The sequence below is a fragment of the Corvus moneduloides genome, chromosome 6 (assembly GCF_009650955.1).
Source record: "Corvus moneduloides isolate bCorMon1 chromosome 6, bCorMon1.pri, whole genome shotgun sequence".
Classification (NCBI taxonomy): domain Eukaryota; kingdom Metazoa; phylum Chordata; class Aves; order Passeriformes; family Corvidae; genus Corvus; species Corvus moneduloides.
In genome coordinates, this window is record NC_045481.1 from 61798517 (window position 1) to 61817924 (window position 19408).

A 19408-nucleotide genomic window follows, 5' to 3' on the forward strand; every position below is an offset into this window, starting at 1 on the left:
GACCATATGCCAACATTTACATTATGTTATTATCCTCCACTATGGAAAGGTGAGAAACAGGTTAAACAAGAGACAAAATGCTTCCCCTTACCCTTCTTCTTCCGTACTGAAGCTTGGAAATAGAAAGGGAATGAACTGTGAATCAATTCTGAAGGTAATTTTTTATATGCTAAATCCTTGTCTGTCATTTTGAGCACAAACATTATTCTTCCCCCTAAGACATCAGTCTCTCCCTGCTCACCTCTACTAAACAGGTATCTCTCAAACCACAGTAGATAAAATTTGATTTTGCCAAGCTGTTTATCAGGGTTTATGATAACCATGAGGAATTTCTCCCCTCAGCTATTAGGGATACATCCGCAGGGTTTTTTTTCTTCCTAAGTTCTTTTTTAAAACCAGTAATTGGGGCAACTTATTGATGCCAGGGCTGTCAAACTACGTCAACATTGGGCATTTCCAAATCTTTGCAGATTTAAGTGGAAAGGAATCATTAGCACACTGCATCTTTTGGATTAATTAATTTGAAAGAGGACAGCTCAGATGGTCTGCTCTGTATTATGAAGAACAGAATAGCTCAAAACATGTCAATAAAACTGTAAGTAGGGTTCAGAGCCAGGCAAAGGAAGCAAGATGGATAATTTTTTAAAAAAAATTATGTTTAACTTAGCTAGATGACATTACAAAACTAGGCACTCTAAGGGAAAACAAATGGGGAGTTTCTATTTATATTTTTCTTCTATTACATCACAAGGGACATTCAATAAAATTAAAGGCATCACATTCAAAACCAATAAAAAGGAAATACATCTCTACACAGCACATAATTAGCCCGTGGGATTCTTTGTCACGAGACATTGCTGAGACCATGAGCTTCTCCAGCTCAGGAAAAAGGGTTACACAGAGGTATTGATGAGAACATCCACAGTGCTCACTTATAGGCACTTCCTATTTGGTTTGCACATATATGTCGTGAAGAAATGCTTATTCACTAGGGAGTTCAATGGCTGTAAAAATGTGGGTGTTCTCATAGCTCTCACAGATGTCCAATATATACACATATACATAGAGAGAGAGATAAATTATGTATAAATACACACATACAAGCTGTGTTTTATGTCAGGAGACAACTTCTAACTGATGACAGGGAGAACATTTTCCCTGTGGAAGCTTGTTCAGCTGCCATGCAATTGAAGGATTCTTGTCCCTTCTGATAACAGCCCTTTCCCAGAGCAAATATGAAAATAGGTAGACCACAGATGTTATTTGGAACAGCAGTCACATTGTTTGCTAGGGTGGCAGATGTTCAGAGTGTCACACAAGTGGCATTTTACAGCCTTGTTTAGGAAGAGAGCAAATTTCTCTCACTACTACAGCTTTCCTAGGGGACAAGCACCTCTGGAACATGGTGCAGGACTCTTCCTCAGAACAGAAAACTCTTGCCACTGCAATATCTGCCTCATCTGGATAAATATGAGTGGGAAATGTGCTCAAAAATGGAAATGTCCCATGGCTGCTTGTTAAAGGAGCTGCAGTGGTTTCTGGTACTTGGTGAGGACAAACAGCAGATCAAGGACTACAGCCTGAGCAGGGGGTTGGGAAAGCTCAAATATGATGGTCTCCACTGGGGACTATTAACAAGCTGTTCTCCCCTAGGGAAATGCTGCTTTTGCTGTAAGAACAGCTTCAATCTTCCTGTGGAAGATCGAAAAGTCAGAGAAATAGAAGAATATCCTCAGCTTGAAAGCAATTGGCAGAAGAGGATAATGAAGGGGCAAAAATGGTGCCTAAGTATTGCTGTCCCCTTGGGAAAGGTGGTTGATAAACCACCTTTACAAGCTCTCAGCACTCCATGAAAGAAAAGCAAATGAAAAACACCCAGACCCACAAAGTGTGCTCCAGAAATAATATTTTACATTTTAATCCTGGAAGTAAAATGATGGAGCATTCACAAGCTGTTGATACTTAAGCTCCTAAACTTCCTTGCACATAAAAATCAAATTTTCTGAGACCTGCTAGAGCTAAATAATCAGACTGGGGTGGTTATTTTGGTCTTCATTTGGTTGTTAGACCATAGAGAACAGCACCCACTTCAGCACCACTTTGCTGGGAAGACTTCCCACTGGAGTTACGTGACTCAACTCACTAAAGGATGGATGGGGTCCATCTGCCCCAGAAAACACTGACTTGCAGGGGAAAAAAAAAGGGGCCACGAGGCTATGATTCCTTCCAGTTGGCCTTCAGATGAGTCCATGTCAGGAAAACCCCAAGCTCATAAAATTAAGTATTTAAATCGCTGTAGAACTACATGGAAAAATGGTTTTATTGTGTGAATTATTATCATCTACTGCTCTGCAGTGAGGGATGTGGTTTGGTTTTATACCCATTTCTCACTTGCTAAACACGCTGTTTTAGTGTTACAGCCACATAGAAATGTGCACTGGGCTTTTCTCTTTTTATGTGTGATTTATTCCTATTTCCATGTCTTAGTCTAGCTGCAGAAATTCTACCTTTTAATGACCTAACAGATTAAAACCAGGAAGAAAAGAACATCTACCCTCCTCATTTCTAGAAGATGAATACAAATTCCTGAAGAACTATGCATATCTAGAATGTGGATGATCAAGCAAAGGAATCTACAACCACATTTCTCAAAATTAGCAAATGAAAGACTGAATGCTCAATAATTTTTTATTACCAGTAGTGAGAGGAATTAAGTTTATATCATGCACAGAAGTCAAAGGGATATCATAATATGCACTTTTTCAGATCAAATGAAACAAGTTGAAGTTGAAGCTGCTTCAACACTGTCAGCTTTTAACAACAGCTTCTGGCAGCTTACCTTTATCCACTAATGAGAGGCCACAGAAATTTAAAATAAAACAATATTAGATGAACTGAAAATTTAGAAAGCAAAGCTAACAAAACACGATACAGCATTTCTTTCTTTCTTTCTTTTTTCTTTCTTTTTTTTTTTTTTTTTTTTTTTTGGTAGATGTGCCAAACTTTGATGATGCATAAAATGTATCAACATTCCCTTGCGTAGCAGTAAAGGCACAAGTCTCCACAAAAATCAGTCATGCGAGTCATGCACATTTTGAACTCTCCAAAGATGCAGCATTCTTAAAACCTCCTCTGCTCTAGACACTGTACACAGTGCAGCACCCTTCATCAGTTTCACATATAGACATATAGATAGATATTTACATCTCCACTAAGCCAGCATGCTTGCCAAAAAACACTTTCTTACCAAGCTCTTCCAGCTCTGAGGTCATGGACTTAGACCGCAGGGTCAGTGCAGTGGTTGGAGCTCGCTTAGGAGGTGGTGGGGCTGTGCATGGAACAGAGAGAACACACAGGTGTCAGCCAACACACACCCTGGGAGCCCTGTGCTCACAGCCACAATTCCGTATCAGCTGGAAAGGATAAGCTCCATGAGACAAGGCGGAAATAAATACCTACATGCGGAGGAAAAGCCCTGAGATGCTTTTCATGGACTGAATTTCTCCACTGTTTCTGGTTCTAGCGTAGGTTGCTTGACACATCCGCAAGCTTTTATGTAACAGGAAACATAGAAACACTTAAAGCTAAATAACTGTGCACTTCTGTTTCCCAGCAGGAAAAGGGCTTTCTAGAGAAAGGACCTCACAGCAGTGCTGCCCCTTCTGAAAAGTATGTGGGGCTAAAAACCTCCTGGGCACCAGCCAATCTCTGGCAGATTAATTTAAACTTTGGAGAAACGGTTCAGTCTGAGAAATCCAGGAAAGGACATTCGAATTTATCTGAATTCTTAAGGGGAGTCTAAGGGAAACAGGTGTTTCCCTTCTCAGAATAAATAAGACCTTACAATATCAAGGCACATCTAACACAAAAACTAAGATCTGTGCTTTAGTATCCTGATAACAAATACTTCTGTTATTATAAAGACCATCTCACTCCAACCCCTCTGCCACGGGTAGGGACACCTTCCACTATCCCAGGTTGTTCCAAGCCCCATCCAGCCTGGCCTTGGACACTTCCAGGGATCCAGGGGAAGCCCCAGCTTCTCTGGGACACCTGGGCCAGGGCCTCAGCACCTACACAGTAAAGAATTTCCCCGCAATATTTAGTCTAAACCTGCTACCTTTCAGTTTAAAGCATTGCCCCTTGTCCTGTCACTACATTTAAGGCCAATATGACACATCCCAAAAGGCAGGGGCAAAGAGGTTTGTTTAAAAAGTGTGAACAGTAATTCCATCAAGCTAAAAGTAATGCAGGACCATGCTGGGATATGATTTAGTTTAACACAACAGCCTTTCCCCTCCACCCCACAAGCTGGTCTCACTTTCAATTTTTTAAATTATTACTACTTTTAATAAGCAACAGAGGTGAAAAACACTCCCAGCACAGACAGAAAGTTTTAGTTTCCTGGAGCAGGAGGGAGCCCTGGAGTGCCAGCTCCTCCCCTGCTCCTGTGTTGAAGAGCCAGGTGCGTGTGAGGGATAACTGGGACTGGTGGGAGGAACAGGAGCTTTCAGCAACGTGCCGCTGCTGTATGGAACACCAGTGAGCAACAGCAATCTTTCCTGCTTAATGATAATTATGAGGGCCTAATGACTTCCCTGCATAGCTGGGAAAGCAAACTCAGGGGCATCTAAGGTGAAGGAGACAGTGTAAATTCCTTTTTTTGTTTCCTCTTTTTATTTTGGGTGAAGTTTTTGTGGTGGCTTTTTGGATGGGTGGGTGAGAAACACACTGCTGAACTACTCCTATCTCAAGTAGGTTTGCAATTAATAAAAGATCATCTGTTCTTAGTGCTTTTCCTCTCTCACTGCTGCAGGAAGTTTTACTACAAGATCCTCAAACACACACACGAGAAAACCCCCAAAAGATGAACTTTCTCACCAAGCATGACAAGAGAATATTGCTTGTGTTAATTGTGTTAATGTCCAACCCAACAGAATTACATCGCTCTAAGTTAAACAAGAACCGGGCATTTCAAACTTTGGAAGGCAAGTCTAATAAATCAGAATTTAGAAAGCAGCAGTTTCATGCCCATACTTGGTTTTCTGTGAAGCAAGAGCAGGAGAGTCCATTAGGAAGAGAGAAAAAGGTACCTTTCTTCCTTGCTGTGTCATCTGGATCAAGATTCCTGGTTACTGTGACAACCTTCAGCACGAGGTGATTGCCCCCCTGTCGAATCATGTTCACCACCTGCCTGTGGCCAACTTTCACTACATTCTCATTATTAACCTGCACAGAAAGGAAGGAGTCTTTTAGACCAAAATGCAGAAAATGTTTGTTCTATCATTTTTATAAACAGAAGGTGGAAAGAACAGGAAGAAACAAAATTTCTACAGTTACTGCCTTTTAATGAAAATACGTATTTAAGGAACAGTGCACAGCTGACAGGATGACCAGAAAACAAAGCTACTCCTTTGGGAAATACACATCTAAAGAAATCCAACCAAATCCTGCCCTTTATGTATTTTATTTACAACAATTAGAGTTTTCCTTCTCCAAGTTTCTGGAAGGATCTCCTGTCCTGGGAGCAAAGGCAACAGGGCCATAGCAGGCCCAAAGAGTCTCCATGGAAAAAGAAGAGTTAAATACATGAAACACAGGCAGCTACTGTGGTCATGGCAATTAACTCCAAACTGCACTGCAACACTCAGCTAAAAAAAATAAACTTAAGAAAAAAAAAAATATATATATATATATGTACTCTCTCAGTAATTCCTAGTGCTGCATCATCCTTTTTGCTGGATATGTCTTTCCATAAATTAAAAAATTAATGGACACATAAAATAATAAATTAATAGACACAGAAGAAAGCAGAGGCATAACAACTGCAAGTAAGCACGGCTAAAAGCAATTTATTTATTCATTCAATCTATAAGGAGTCACTGAAAGTTATCTGAAATCTGAATGATGACAACATGTAAGACTGAAGTGCTGCCTGTGCTATTTGAACATAAAAGATATTGAGGAATGGAGGAAGAGCTGCTGCCAGAATACATGCTGGGAAGTTGATCTCTCTCCAAAATTCCACTGACTCAGTAATATTTCACTGAGATCACTCAATGCCTTCCAAAATGAACATTCATTTTCAAAGTAAGTGTTTTTAGCCTCCTCTATTTATTCTGACAGGCTGGGCATCTCACACTCTCAAGGATTTACAGTTTAGAGCAGAATCTCTCATTAAATATTATTGCCATTTAGCAGAACAAACAGCACAAGCCGCCCCACTCCAACTTGAAATCATTTTTCCATCCATTGTCTGGAAGGGAAACCTTCCCTTTTTCCAAGCTTTAGCTGAGCCAAAATGCATTTTAATGAACCAGTGCGTTGGTAAAGCATCTTTTTGACACAGTGCTGCAGTCAGGAGCCCGAGGGGAGAGCTGTGTGCTCTGTGTCTGAGCTCGAGGTGCTTTTGGAGATGCTTTTTTGGTTTCATGTACTGTGACGTAGGTGGAACACATGCTGAACATCCAGACCTGTTGAGCAGGCAAAGATGAAGTTCTCTCATTCTGTAGGTGGAGGGTATAAAAGAATATCCATTTAAATAGGGCTCTTGCTGGTTTGCTTTATTTTACACCTTCTTAGCATCTGGTATTTAATTTCAAGAGATATTTATTTAGCTGGACCAATGGCATCTAAATTTAATCTGTCTAAAACACTGAAGCAAACAGCGTTATCCATTTACTTCTGAATTCCTTCCAGTATTAAAGCCTCAACCAGGTAATTCTTTTCCACAGGAAAAAAAAATCCTGTAATTAAGAATTATGGAATGCATCTACTCTATTTTTACTGGAATTAAATTTCAAGCTTGGAAGCCAGTAAGGATTACAATGTAATCCCTAATGCTGTCAAAAAATAGAGCCCTCCAAATAAATCAAAAGTCAATATTAATCAAACACATGTATACTTTCACTAGTGTAAAGTGATAAATGTGTAATATGATAAACAGCTTATGCAGCATCCCATCTGTTCCCTTCGTTCCGTGCAATGATATTTAACATTTAGCAAATATATACAACACATTTTTTTAAAGCTGCCTCAGAAACAGAACCTGTAAATGACTGTTTATAGCAGCTTTGTTGAAAAGACCCAGTTACAAAAGCTGGGACCAGAAAGATTTACCCGAAAATAAAGAAAATAAAAATATTGATAGGAGAGCTGAAGGTTGTTTAACTCAGAGTCTTACAGAAATAGTGGAGAACAAAAGAATCATGAGACCAGCAGAGCAGAATCTCATCTTCACAGTCTTTAGCACCTCAGGGGGTAAAACTGGAGCGTGATTACAAAGCAGTAACTCGGGAGCTGTCAATAGCTTATAAAGATTGCAATGACATTATTTCTTTTACCCTCCTTCAATATTTCATCCAGAAGCCAAATGACTGCGGAAAGGGTCATCAGGCAGTGAGACAGCAGAGTTCAAGCAGGTTTGTCTGACAGCTTTAGTTTGATATTATGCAGCAAAACTTTTCCAGGTGTGAATAAATTGTGGTGAATCTCTCTCGACTTCCACTTCAAGCTTTGGCAGGGGGGACTTTGTAAAGCAGGAAAGCAGATATCTATTCCAACTGTGCCAATTCATTTCATAATCACCACAGTGTTCTTGATATTAAATGTAATCCCACTTTTCAAAACACTCAAAAACTGCTTTTTCTTTTAGTGGCTAAGTGTTTGGAAGGAAGCTCTAGAAACAAAGAGTAAAGTTGTTTTGCAGGCACAAATTTGTGTCTTTCCCTCTTCTTCAACCCAATCTTTCAGCATATTTTGTGCAAGCTTTCACTGCAAAACCTCAAGTTCTTCTTTTCCTTCTACTATTCCACAAAATATTTCTGCACTGAACTTCTTCTGCCATGTCCTTCAAAAATAAGTGAAAATAGCTGAAAGAAACAGACATGTGAGGAGGCTGGGTCTATGCTACATCAATGAAATCATCCAACAAACCAAATGCAAGGAAAACTGTCCCTTGGGACAGCCCACAATTTCAACAACTCCCCTCTATCCGCTCTGGACTCTCAGGAAAAGCCTCAGAATTCTGTGTTTTTGAAAACCATCCTTTATTATCATCTGGTTACTGGCCAGTGGGATGGAAATCACTTTGAGAGAATTAATTTATGAAATAATGCGATCTCATAGACTGAATGTCTTTAAAAATACTCTAAACAGGCTGCATAAAAGTGGGGGTTTTTTTCTGAAATGCACAGTTGTGCAATGGGTTGAAAAAATAATAATAATATAATACAATATAATATAATATGATATAATATAATATAATATAATATAATATAATACAATAGTAAAATAACTAGCACATTGTAAGCTGGCAGATGCACGAGCTGGAATACATTCACCAGAGCAGCCTTCCTGTAGAAAGGTGCAAAAGGAAAAAAAAACCCCACTACCAGAGAAAGAGACCTTTGCAGACTTCGTTCTATTAATTAAAAAAAATAGATTAAAGCAAACAAAAAACCCCTCAATTTTTTCAATGCATCATCCTAATCCTTCCATTACCTAAACATTCCCTCAGTGGAAAAGGCAGTCAATCATTTTGAACAGTAATTAAGTAGGCAGAACTCCATCATTAGGCTTGGAATGCCCGCTGGTGGAATGGTTGCAGTTGGAAATGCACATGCTGCCAGAAGAAGCTTCTCAGAAGCTCTTCCTTATCCGCTGAACTACTTGAAAAAAACCCCAACAAACCCCCAAACCCGTTACACACACTTACAACCCCCTGCCTACACATTTTTTGAAATTCACCCTTTTTGATAAATATTTCACACACACAGACTCCATCACAACTTGTACCAGTGAAAATAAATAGCCCACAAGTGATTTAGCAGGCTCTGTGTTTCAAGTCACCACGGAGCTGTGCACGTGGCACTGCCTGTCGCCAGCCAGGAAGGGTTTCCCATCTGGAGACTAAAATGTGAGAGGAAGAAAGACACAGTGACCCAGACAGTTTTGGGGAAGTTATCTGTGCTCTCAGTAAACCCACAGGGCCAGCCCAGGGGTCACCCACTGAAAACCAGCAACGGGTTGTGGTGTCTGCGGCCATACTGGGATGGGCTGGAGCAGCATTTAGCACAAACTAGCACAAATGTCCCAGATTTGCACCTGACAAGCATATTGAGTGTCAAGAATCCCATTCTTTTATCCTCTAAATTCATTCTAAAAGCTGAATTTAGTGGGCTCACGGACAGCACAAGGGTACATAGACAGTGAATCTGGAAAGGCTTCGGTGAAAGCAAATTTGACCAAATTCTGCTGGCAGCTTACTTTGCCCTGAGCACCCCAGGAAAGGCTTGAATGCAAAAAATGACCACAGACCCAAAGGAGGAGGCAAGTTAAAAAGGTCCAAAGCCAGAAGATGCTTTGGTGTAATGACATTTTATGTGCTTACAAAATGCATTTCACCACAAATGATATCAAGATTCATTGTCTCAAAAAGCTGGCACACAATTTTAACCTGTGTCTTAGATTAAAATAGAAAGTAATAATATAATATAATATATAAATGAGTCCCATAATGGAAATTAATTTATGAATTTGTCTCTGCAAACCCAATTATTCCCATCACACCACAGAAGCTTAAATAGACAGAAGCAAATGGCTTCAGTCCACTGGGCTCCAACTCTTCATTTATTTCTACAGTTTCTCAAACAGGCCTTGAACAGTCTCTGGAAGATTCCTGAAGACTTTCCAACACCAATGGGAAGTTTTTTTACGTTCTGATCTCCCACACAAACATCACTGAATGCCATTGGTGTTTGCCCATATCCCATTTAATCTACTTTGGTGTAAAAGATGCTCCAGAGACTTCGTGTACTGTTGATCTAAAAGGTGCTACTAAAAACAAAAAGAAACAAAAAAAAGAGCTTCACAGAAACAGGGATATAAGGATGTGGAAATTCCAGCTGACGTCTTGCATTAATAATGATTTTGCAGTAGTCCACTTGCTCATAGATTTGCCTGCCCTGGTGGTCTTACTGCATGGGATGATGTAAAGTTAAAACCAGTGAGCATGGGATTGGACTAGGTGATCAACAGAGGCAACTTCCCACCTGAATTCTGTCATTTCTGGCATTTCTCCAGAAGAAGAAAGAGTATAAGGAAGTACTTGACAGCAAACTAAGTACATAAGAATTAAGGGAAAAGCATCAAAATCATTCGTAGCCTTGCTACAGTAGAAATTTCTTTGCATAAACTCAAATATTGGGGTGCACAAACAAGATATAAGAGGCCTAAAGGAAAACACCCTGTGGAGAGACAGTGTCCTGAGGTTTTGGATTCCACCCTGCCACCACATTTCCCCCTGCTTGCACACAGGGAATGTTGTGCCTTTTCTGCTGCAGCTCCCGTGGCAAAGGGAGATGTTACTGCCTGGCGCTTGCTCCGGGCAAGGGCAGCAGGACAGGCTGGAGCCTGGTGAAACCTGGCATCCAGCCAGGCAAAGACTTTTCCCTCAGCTGATTCAGCAGTGGCCAAACTGCTGAAAAGTGGAGTGCAGCATGGCCTCTGCCTGGAGACAGCAGAGCTGTCGAGGAAGGGCTCAGCTTCATCCCCCCGAGTCGCGCCAAACCTTCGGCTGCGCTCAGGAACATCTATTTCTGAGAGAGGCACTGGAAGGCAGAGGCATCTCAGATCATAAACTCCAGACTCCTTGGTTGTCATGGCAACTGCATCACAAAATTTGTTTCTTAACATTTAGCCAAGCTCCATCTTGGAACTTCTCAGATTTCTTGTCCCTGTTATTCCCGCTAGGCCCAGAACCTCTGAGAAGAACTGGTATTTTCTCTAATTTCTGTCCTAGGTGTAACCAGTTTGTACTAATCCTTTTTTCTCCTGTGTCAAACTACCAAAAGCCTAAATAGCCTTTATTTTCCCCTTACTTTCCCAGCATGCTACAAACATATCAGGTGGGAGTAATGCCCTGCCTTGGTTAAACACACATTTTAATAATATATTATGACAAAGTCGAAAACCTGAATGGAGCATAACAGCTGTCAGTCCTTCAAAGACCTTTTTAGTTTTTTTTAATGTGCCTAACTTCAGCCAAACCAGCTTATAAAGATGGTCATGCATTCATCTGTGTTTCACCCAGCTTACTCTGGTCCCAGGGCACTGTCTGACCTCCCTCAAGGGAAATGCACAACTTGCTTTCTTCTAATAACTACAAACTGACTGGATGAGTTTGGGATCAAAGCTGACACCCCAAAAAAGCAGCAGCAGGGTTAAAGGTTGCTGTTCATCTCTTACCCATTACATTCTTTAAAAGGCAGAACTATGTTAAATCAGCACTCTCATCTAAAATTTTGCATTTTGCTTACTTATATCTCACCTGAAAGCTGCTGCAAGTAAGTGACTCCCGTCCTCATGAGACTACACAGAACATTCAAATATCCCTCAATTACTTGGACCCCATCCTATTAAAAATAATGGCCTCCATTAATCAGTACCTGTTCCTATTTTGAATCCTTCGGTTTAAGTCACGTTTCATTGGAGGGGTTCAATTAACTTTATTGCAGTTGATTGAGCTGCAGTGTTCAGCAATCAATTAAGTGGCACTTAGGATGAATTTGTCCGACGTCTGCCAGGTGCAAGAGGTGGCAGCTTCTCATGTTCTGACTTCTCTCAGGGAAAAAAAATCCAATGAACTGTGCACATCTGTTTTGCTTCTTTTTCCTTAAAATAAACTCACTGAAGATAAGCCAGTAACTAATTTTTTTTTCCACGTTCCAATGCTCAAAAAAATATGTACTAGCTTAAAATTCAGTGAAATTAAAATGAAGTTTGAAGTGCAACAGAGAGTATCTTAACATTATTCATCTTGTGAACATGCCTCTTATATTGAATTTGTTCTCATAGCCCATAAATTATGGTACAGAGACAGCACCAAAAACAGGGTACCAAAAATAGCAAACTAGAGGTCACCCATATAGTAAAGAAACCTCTCCAGCACGTCTGCCCTTCACAGATGAGAGCGTGCATGAAAATCTGAAACTGCTTAACCACTGCAACCAGAGCTGCTTCCACCTCATTCCCCTGGCACATCCATAGTCATCCTCCTCTGCTGGGGGCTGCTCTGAGGTGGAAGCAAACTGAGGAAAGAAAAGAAATGCAACCCAAGCTGCACATTTGAGCAGTGGAGAACAAACTCTCATGCCTCCACGCTCCTCTGCTGGTCAGTCACCCACGCCCCAGCTTGGCGCTCCCTCAGCGCAGTCGCTGATGCTCCGTGAGGCCCTTCTGATAAACTGACTCCAGAGGGAAGAAAGAATCAAAAATTGAAAGGATAATTTTGCTCTGGATCACGGATTGTCGCTGTGATCTGAGTGCTGGGCCAGCTCTGGGCAGCACAGTGGATGGAGCTGGTCTGTTCTGCTGACAAGTTTTGGACGAGCCTCCTTTCGGCAGCCCTGTGCCACCATCGGCTCCTCGGGGACAGCTCCCTGCAGGGCAGATGAAGAGCAGGATCCCCTTTGGGCAGAGTGCATTTCCTAGCCAGTCCCTGGAGCCAGCTCCAGCTTCCTCCTGTGCTGCTGTATGGGGACAGGAGTGGGGAGCAGAGGGAGCTGAGGCAGCATTCCCATTCCCGCTGTGCCCTGGGAACAGCACCCACCTGCACGTGCTGCCCCCCAAAGTGATGAAGGGCTTCAGACCCCAACTAAACAATTCTCAGCCCAGCGCTGGAGGAAAACAGGAGGCTCTGTTCCACCCTAAAAATATCATATTTTTTCAAATGGGGAGTTGCAGTGCTGTTATGCAAGCACTGGGAGGACAATGGATCTTTATTTGAATTCTGAATGAACCACTTGATAAGTATTTACAGGAGGTAGAAGCTCGCAGGCTGAGTCCTTCTATTTTTAAAGCTCTGCATACCTACACTAAAGGGCATTAGGCAGAGAATTCTAAAATATGCATCAAAATATAGATCTCTTCATGAGCATTAATAATACAGCCCAATATTAATTTACATTAGGTAAGCACCAGTTAGTCAGGCAACACAATTTAAAATTAAACCCTGTACATGGGATATAAACTGGCTGATTCTGTACATTTCAATGATTTTCTGTTAAAACCTTCCCAGAGATTACACAGATATATTGACAGAAAGTGTTGTCATCATGTGTTGATAATCTATATTTCCTCCTCCCACATATAGTCACTTTCCAGAAAATGCATCTGCTCTAAGAACAATATTAAAAAAAAAATGTATTGCTCATGCATCCCTCTTTATGCAGGAAAGCCTAATCTTAGAGCAGATGGAGAGAATTCTTTCTCAAAGCCATGATCATTTTAACGAGGCTGCCTTAAACTTGGAATCCCTTAGAAGTTCAATTTGGAGGCCATGGCAATGAGGACTGAAGTCTGGGCCTAAGCAGTGTCTAAGCACAGACAGAATAATCAAACTCACATAAAAAATGTGTTCTGTGTTAGATCAGAATGAAGAAATACCCATCAGTCAGCTGGTGATGTGTGAGTGCCCTATTTTAATTTAGAAAATTACTGATTGCACTACCCATCCTGCAGCTTTTGTGCATGCTTTATGCCAGACTTCCCAAATTGAAGGTAAACCCCAAAAAGAGATGTCAGTGATGGAGTCATTGGACAGCATAGTTATAAACATGGGAATGTTTAGTTTAAACCAACCTCAAAAGAACATCCAAATGTATATCCCTAATTGTAATGTAAAACAGACACGAGCCACAAATACCATGTTGCACAACACTAACTCAAAAAAGCATCCAAAGACAACTCTTGCAGCTCTCTTAAAGAAAACAAACTTGTTTATAAGAGCAATTTCATTAATTCATAATGAGGCTTTTTGTTACCACTTCAAAGAAGCGACGTTCTAATTTACTTACTCTCCACACAGGATAACCACTTTCTATCATCTCAAGCAAGAGCATGAGTGCAAAAAGCTCCTCTCTTAAGAAGGAATGATTTATTTTGGTGAGTGAACAAGCATCAGAGGAGGGTAACAGCAGATCCCTCAGAGCATTTTGTCACAGCGAATAAGAATCACCAACAAACCTTTCATTAAGTTTGATTTTATTTGTAAATAGTTGGAAATAAAAATCTATTTTGGGATGATCTGGTGACTCACAGAGCACGAGGCAATTTCCTGGTCTTTGAAGAGGTTCCACCTTGGCTGTGGAGAGCGCCGGTCCCGAGGGAGCAGAACCAGCGGAGCAAGGCTTTGCCTTCTGCACCGCTCCCAGGCCGATGCTGCCCGCAGCAGCCAGCGATGCTGCAGCCTCTCCTTCGGAGACATTTGCTCCACAAATGTCGGGATTCGTCCAAACAAAGCTTTGGAAACACTTTTGGAGGCACTTCCTGCCTTCTAGTGGCCAGAAGGGAGCCAAACCTGCCACCTTCTTCCTTTCAGCACCCAGAACCAGCAGCACAATCGCCCGCCCGGCGGGCAGCAGTCAGCTGGGCGAAGCTGGGGTGAATCAGTGCTGTTACACACTGACATTTTAGGAACACTCTGAAGAGCCTTGTGGAGAGAAACATGCCCCAAACCTGAGCACAGGCACCGAGGAGAGGGAGACAAACGAAGCACGAGTGACAAACAAAGCCCAAGCAACGAGGACGTAACGGGATTTTCAGTCGGAAAGCAGCAGCCTCATCTGCACCAACAGTAATTTTAGAATCAGTGGAAAAGACTTCCAAGGTCACAATTTTGCATGCTTGCTCTCCTGCCACCTAAATTTTCTGTGCAACCCAACTCCCAGAATTAACAAACAGCAAAGCCCCACTGAGTTGGATTCTATACTAAATATTTTGAAATGTGAATTAAGTCTTAAGAGCACAAGGAAAGATCAGAAAAGGAACTTACTCAGTATGTTAAGAAGAACAGAAAGAGATGGTGCTGCCCTACACTGAAGGGCAGAAAGGCTGTGTGCTTCCAAAATTAAGGAAGGGAAACTTAGATTTAAAAACCGAATATTATGCAAATCCCTTATAATTCAAATTAGATTTGTAACGGGGTGTTGTAGAATGGAGTTTAAATGTCAACCAAGCTCTTAGGCAAAGGTTCAAAACTTGGAGGCACTGCAGAAAGAGCTGATACTTCCCATAAAGTTGGAATTGCCAAAAGCTGTGTCAGGGTGACTCAGATACTGCCCTTGATGGATGGATTCAGGGAGAGTCAGGAGCTCAGATTCCTGAGGTACTCTCCCCCTGCACAGGACATAAAACCACCCAAGGTGTTGGAATGACTCCTGTGAGCACCTGATGTGCCAAAGCTTCACCCTAAATCCCCATCCCAGGAAGGGTCAGGGACAGCAATGCAGATGGAAATCACCCACCAGCACCTCCAAGGGCACTCCCACCACAGGATTTGGGAACCAGCATGGGCTGGGGACCGTTTCCAGGGACTGGAAGCTGCCTTGCTTTGGAGCCTGACTCCATCTGTGTGATAGCACGATGCTCCCTGCCAGCGGCCACGCATCCCAGAGAACGTGGAACACTTGAATTTCCCAGCCTGTGTGAATTGTACATGCTGCAGATAAACCTGGGAAAAAGAACTTTGCATTTTGCCAAACATACACCAGGTAACCCTGCTGGAAGTTACCAACTTCATTCCATAGCTAGCAGGAGCAATTTCTTTAGTGCCACGTTGCTCACACAGCTTTCCCATTTCACATGGAGACAGAACTGTGAGAAGGAGGCACACTCACAGCCCTAATGTATAAATTTTAGATGACTTTAAGGTAGTAATTGATTCTCCTCGAGTGCCATCCTCTTTTTTATTCCAGCCTCTTAGCTCCTTGCCTAATTGCCCAAATTGCAGTAGCATCACATCTGATTTCTCTCCAAATACCTTGACCTAAATCAGCTTTGCCCCAGTTACTGGCATTGACAAGTCTGGCAATGGTAGAGGGACAATTTCAGTGCATCCTAATATGCTTTTGATTGATTTCCAGGTGGGGCTTTTTTAGACTACAAGGAAGACAGCCATGAAAGACATGATTTAGATTCTGAAGTCTGACTAAGGTGACATAAAAGCTTCAGCTCCAGGAAATGTTGTAAAAAAGCAACCTTAGTGTATGCTACTCACTCCTACTACTGTGTCCCCCAAATCCTGCACAGGCAGCACTGCTGGAATTGCACAAATCCAAGGCAGAATATCTTCTGCCACGGGGTTTGATTAGTGCACGACTGTCAGCCTTCAGAGCATCTTCCTGCAGAATGCAGGGAATGCCTGATCCACGACCAAAGCTCCTGGGAGTCTCTGAAATTAAAACTATATTTAGCCACCCTAAATATATGCTGTCTGAAATAGTTAAGTGAGCCATTGTTGCTAATATATGGTTCCTTTCACACACATATTTAATACATGCTTATCAGCCTGAGCACATTCCTTACTGAGGGAGCACCGTTTTGTCCAGAGGAATTGAGGAAGATGTAGGTGTGTGCATTTGACAGCGGCTAGAGGCACTAGAAATAACTCTGCTAAAAGGCATGGGAACACCACAAAGCTGGGGGCTTCAGAGGCAGAACTTTGAAAGCAAAGAAATAAATCAATCAGGCAGACAAAAAGATGCCATTAATTAGTCCTTCTGATTTCTAAGGGGGGAAGAGCAGCTCTAATCTGATAGAGCCTTTACTGACTCCGTCAAATGGCTAGTGTTGGTAGAACAGGCAAGGGCTACTTAAAAATAACACAAAAGGACAAATGACTGGGAAAACCATCCTGTTAAGCACAAATTGACTCCAATTCAAATGTTTCCTCAGCAGAAAGCTTCAAAGCCATTTTGCTTATGTTTGCATGGCAGTTCTTTCTCGGCGTTCTTGCTCAGAAGGAAAGAGCTGGAAGTTTTGTGCTCCAGGAGAGACTGAATCTCATTGTTTAATTCAGGAATTGGCTGCATCCAAAACTGGAAAAACGAATTTGTAAAATTCACTGGGGTTTGTATGTCAAAGTCAGGGCAAATAATTCGGGTTTCCTCATTTTCTGTGCTATTCCTGTGGGCCTGGTGGCTGTTTGTTTGGGAATTCCTGATCTCTGTGGTTAATGTGGACATTCCTGTCCAGCTTTATTTTCAAAGAGAAAAGAAGGGAGTGTCTCACAGAGTAGTACTCAGAAACTGAGGATATGCAGGAAAGTAGCAGCAACTCTCTGGGAAGTTTTCCTGCATGTACGGCATAGGCAGAACTTCCATGTGTAGGAAGTTGTGTGGATGCACAAACTCTAAAAACAGACATTTTGTCGCTTTGGTTAGAGATCAAAGACCTAGAAAACAGGATGCAGCCTCCTCAAAGCATCAGATTCTCAAGTTGCCATCTAATATATTTCCATCATTGCTCAAAAATAAGTGATTTCATCATAAAATCCCAGCATCATACAATGGTTTGGGTTGCAACAGACCTTTAGAGTCTAAGTCCCCCTGCCATGGGCATGGACATCCTTCAGTATGTTGGGCTCCTTCCCATGAAGCCAAACCTTAGGACAGAGGCAAATAAATGCCCCTGCTGCACATAAAATAAAGCAAATTTATTGGAACTTTAGAAACCAAGCCAAGATTGCATCTTAGAACTGTATCATTACCTATCTGCACCAAGATTCAACTGCTAATAGCTCCAAAAGAGGCAGAATCTTGGGGTTAGTTGCTTAGCAATTGAAACTTCTCTTTCAGAACCCAAAGGAGGCCTAACAGTACCTTTTGTGATTATAGCCTGTAGTTTTCCTTCAGGACAGAACAGTTGTGATGTTCTTAGCTACAAATCAATCACCCAAACCTTTACTTTATTTTGGTAACACGACTCCTGCTATGCATGGGAAATATCTTCATGTCTGCCTGAATTCTGAGCTCTAAGAGTATTTCATCGGAGCCTTAATTTGGTGCCATTGAAGTCTATTCCCACTGAAGGTGGCTCAGCTTTTCTGCACTGAGACGCTTCACAAATTCTAGATCACCCTTAGCAGGCAGGAATATTACAAATGCAAAATCTCTCCCACCAACTTCAGTAAGATCAACTAAATAATCAGGGAAACGGAGATGGAGCAAGAATTGGGATCAAATTCATCCTTTAACCACGGAAAAAGTTTCTCATAGCACTGAGGAGTTAAGCCACTAAGAAAGCATAACTCAGAAGCAGGACAGAGCCTGTTTTGTTCAGCCAGGGAGGCACATTCCCAAACAAGAGAGCAAAATGGGTAATTTTTAAAAGCCAAGAATGGAAAGGAAGGAGGGGTTGCAGGTTGTGATAAGAAATCAAGGTTAGTTTCCTCCACCTGGAAAAGATGAAGTGATCTTTCACTTTTCAAACCAGTGTGGTCCAAGTCATATATTCTATGTTTTTACTTCTTGCTCTGCCATCTAAGCAGGAAACGCAGTACAACTTTAATTCTTTTTAAAGCACGGAGTACTGAACTCATTACAGCTCCAACCAAAACACTGGAAAAGTCCAGTTAAATACTTCCATTGGGAGATCCTAATTACCACGGGGACTTGAGGGCTTATCAGTGACCTTCTTTGCTCCTGTTTTTGCTTTCCCTGGAAAAGTGACATTCATTTTGGCTCAGAGCATGTGCTGCTTTTATGTTTTCCTCTCCATGCCTTTGAAAATGAGGAGCACCTCTTTACAAAGCTCATGGGCAGCCTCTCACTCCCTGCTGCTGCAGCATCCCCACCTTGGGTTAATGAAGATGCCCTCACTTAACTATGCATAGCTGGATTTTTTTTTTTTTTTTTGGCCTCACCCTGGGGTTATCACATAATTTATCAAGAAGAGATGAAGAATTTTGTTTGACAGAGCTGCAGCCCATCTGGAAGGTTGCAGGAGATGTAATGTGGCCGAAAGCGATGACTTCATCCCGCGCCGTGACAGCCAGCAAGAAGCAGCAAACAACAAAAAAACCCTCACTGTGAATTCCATAGGTACAGAATTTCCACGGCAAAAGCTGGATTAGTTAAAAGCTTCCTAGGTGATAGAAAGAATAAACTCTGGTTCCTTGTTTCCTTCCCTTTGTCATGCAGCAAGACACAGATTCAAAAGACAGACAGACACTGGGAAGTCAGGCACTTTGAGGGTTTGCCAGTATTTTGATTAGTGACCAAAGTCAGTGAACTGCACTTTGTCTTGTCTTTTATGTAAGAATAAGGATGAGTCATGCAAGACTAAAATAAGCACCTTCTTAGAGGCAGCCTTGCTAATAATAGCTGCTACATCTTTAGTCTTCCCCACTTGAAACTACTCTATTACCGAAGCAGTAGTATGGGCCAGAGCACGCTCAGGGATGGATTCTCCCTCTGCTGCTTGCACCTTCCTGATTTGATGGTATCAAAAGAGATAATTCCCAGCAGACGCTTGCTCGCGGTTTGCGTGGCGCGGTTTGGCAGCAGGGAGGGCTGTGGGGGTGGCTGCTGTGGGAAGCTGCTGGAAGGTTCTGCCGTGTCTGATGGAG

The 19408-nt window shown here is 41.9% G+C and overlaps 1 protein-coding gene across 6 annotated transcripts in view; it reads right to left on the minus strand.

The window, feature by feature from the left end:
• The window catches only part of SHANK2 (SH3 and multiple ankyrin repeat domains 2), a 277689-nt gene that overhangs the window by 36480 nt on the left and 221801 nt on the right, over positions 1 to 19408 (minus strand). For 3 of the 6 annotated variants that reach the window (XM_032110838.1, XM_032110839.1, XM_032110843.1), the window contains 4 exons: positions 5094 to 5229; positions 3248 to 3328; positions 2840 to 2848; positions 92 to 112 (listed from right to left, as the gene is read on the minus strand). In XM_032110838.1, coding sequence (XP_031966729.1) covers positions 92 to 112; positions 2840 to 2848; positions 3248 to 3328; positions 5094 to 5229 — 247 coding nt within the window. The remainder of the gene's footprint in view (positions 1 to 91; positions 113 to 2839; positions 2849 to 3247; positions 3329 to 5093; positions 5230 to 19408) is intronic. The other 3 variants (XM_032110840.1, XM_032110841.1, XM_032110842.1) reach the window with 3 other exon arrangements.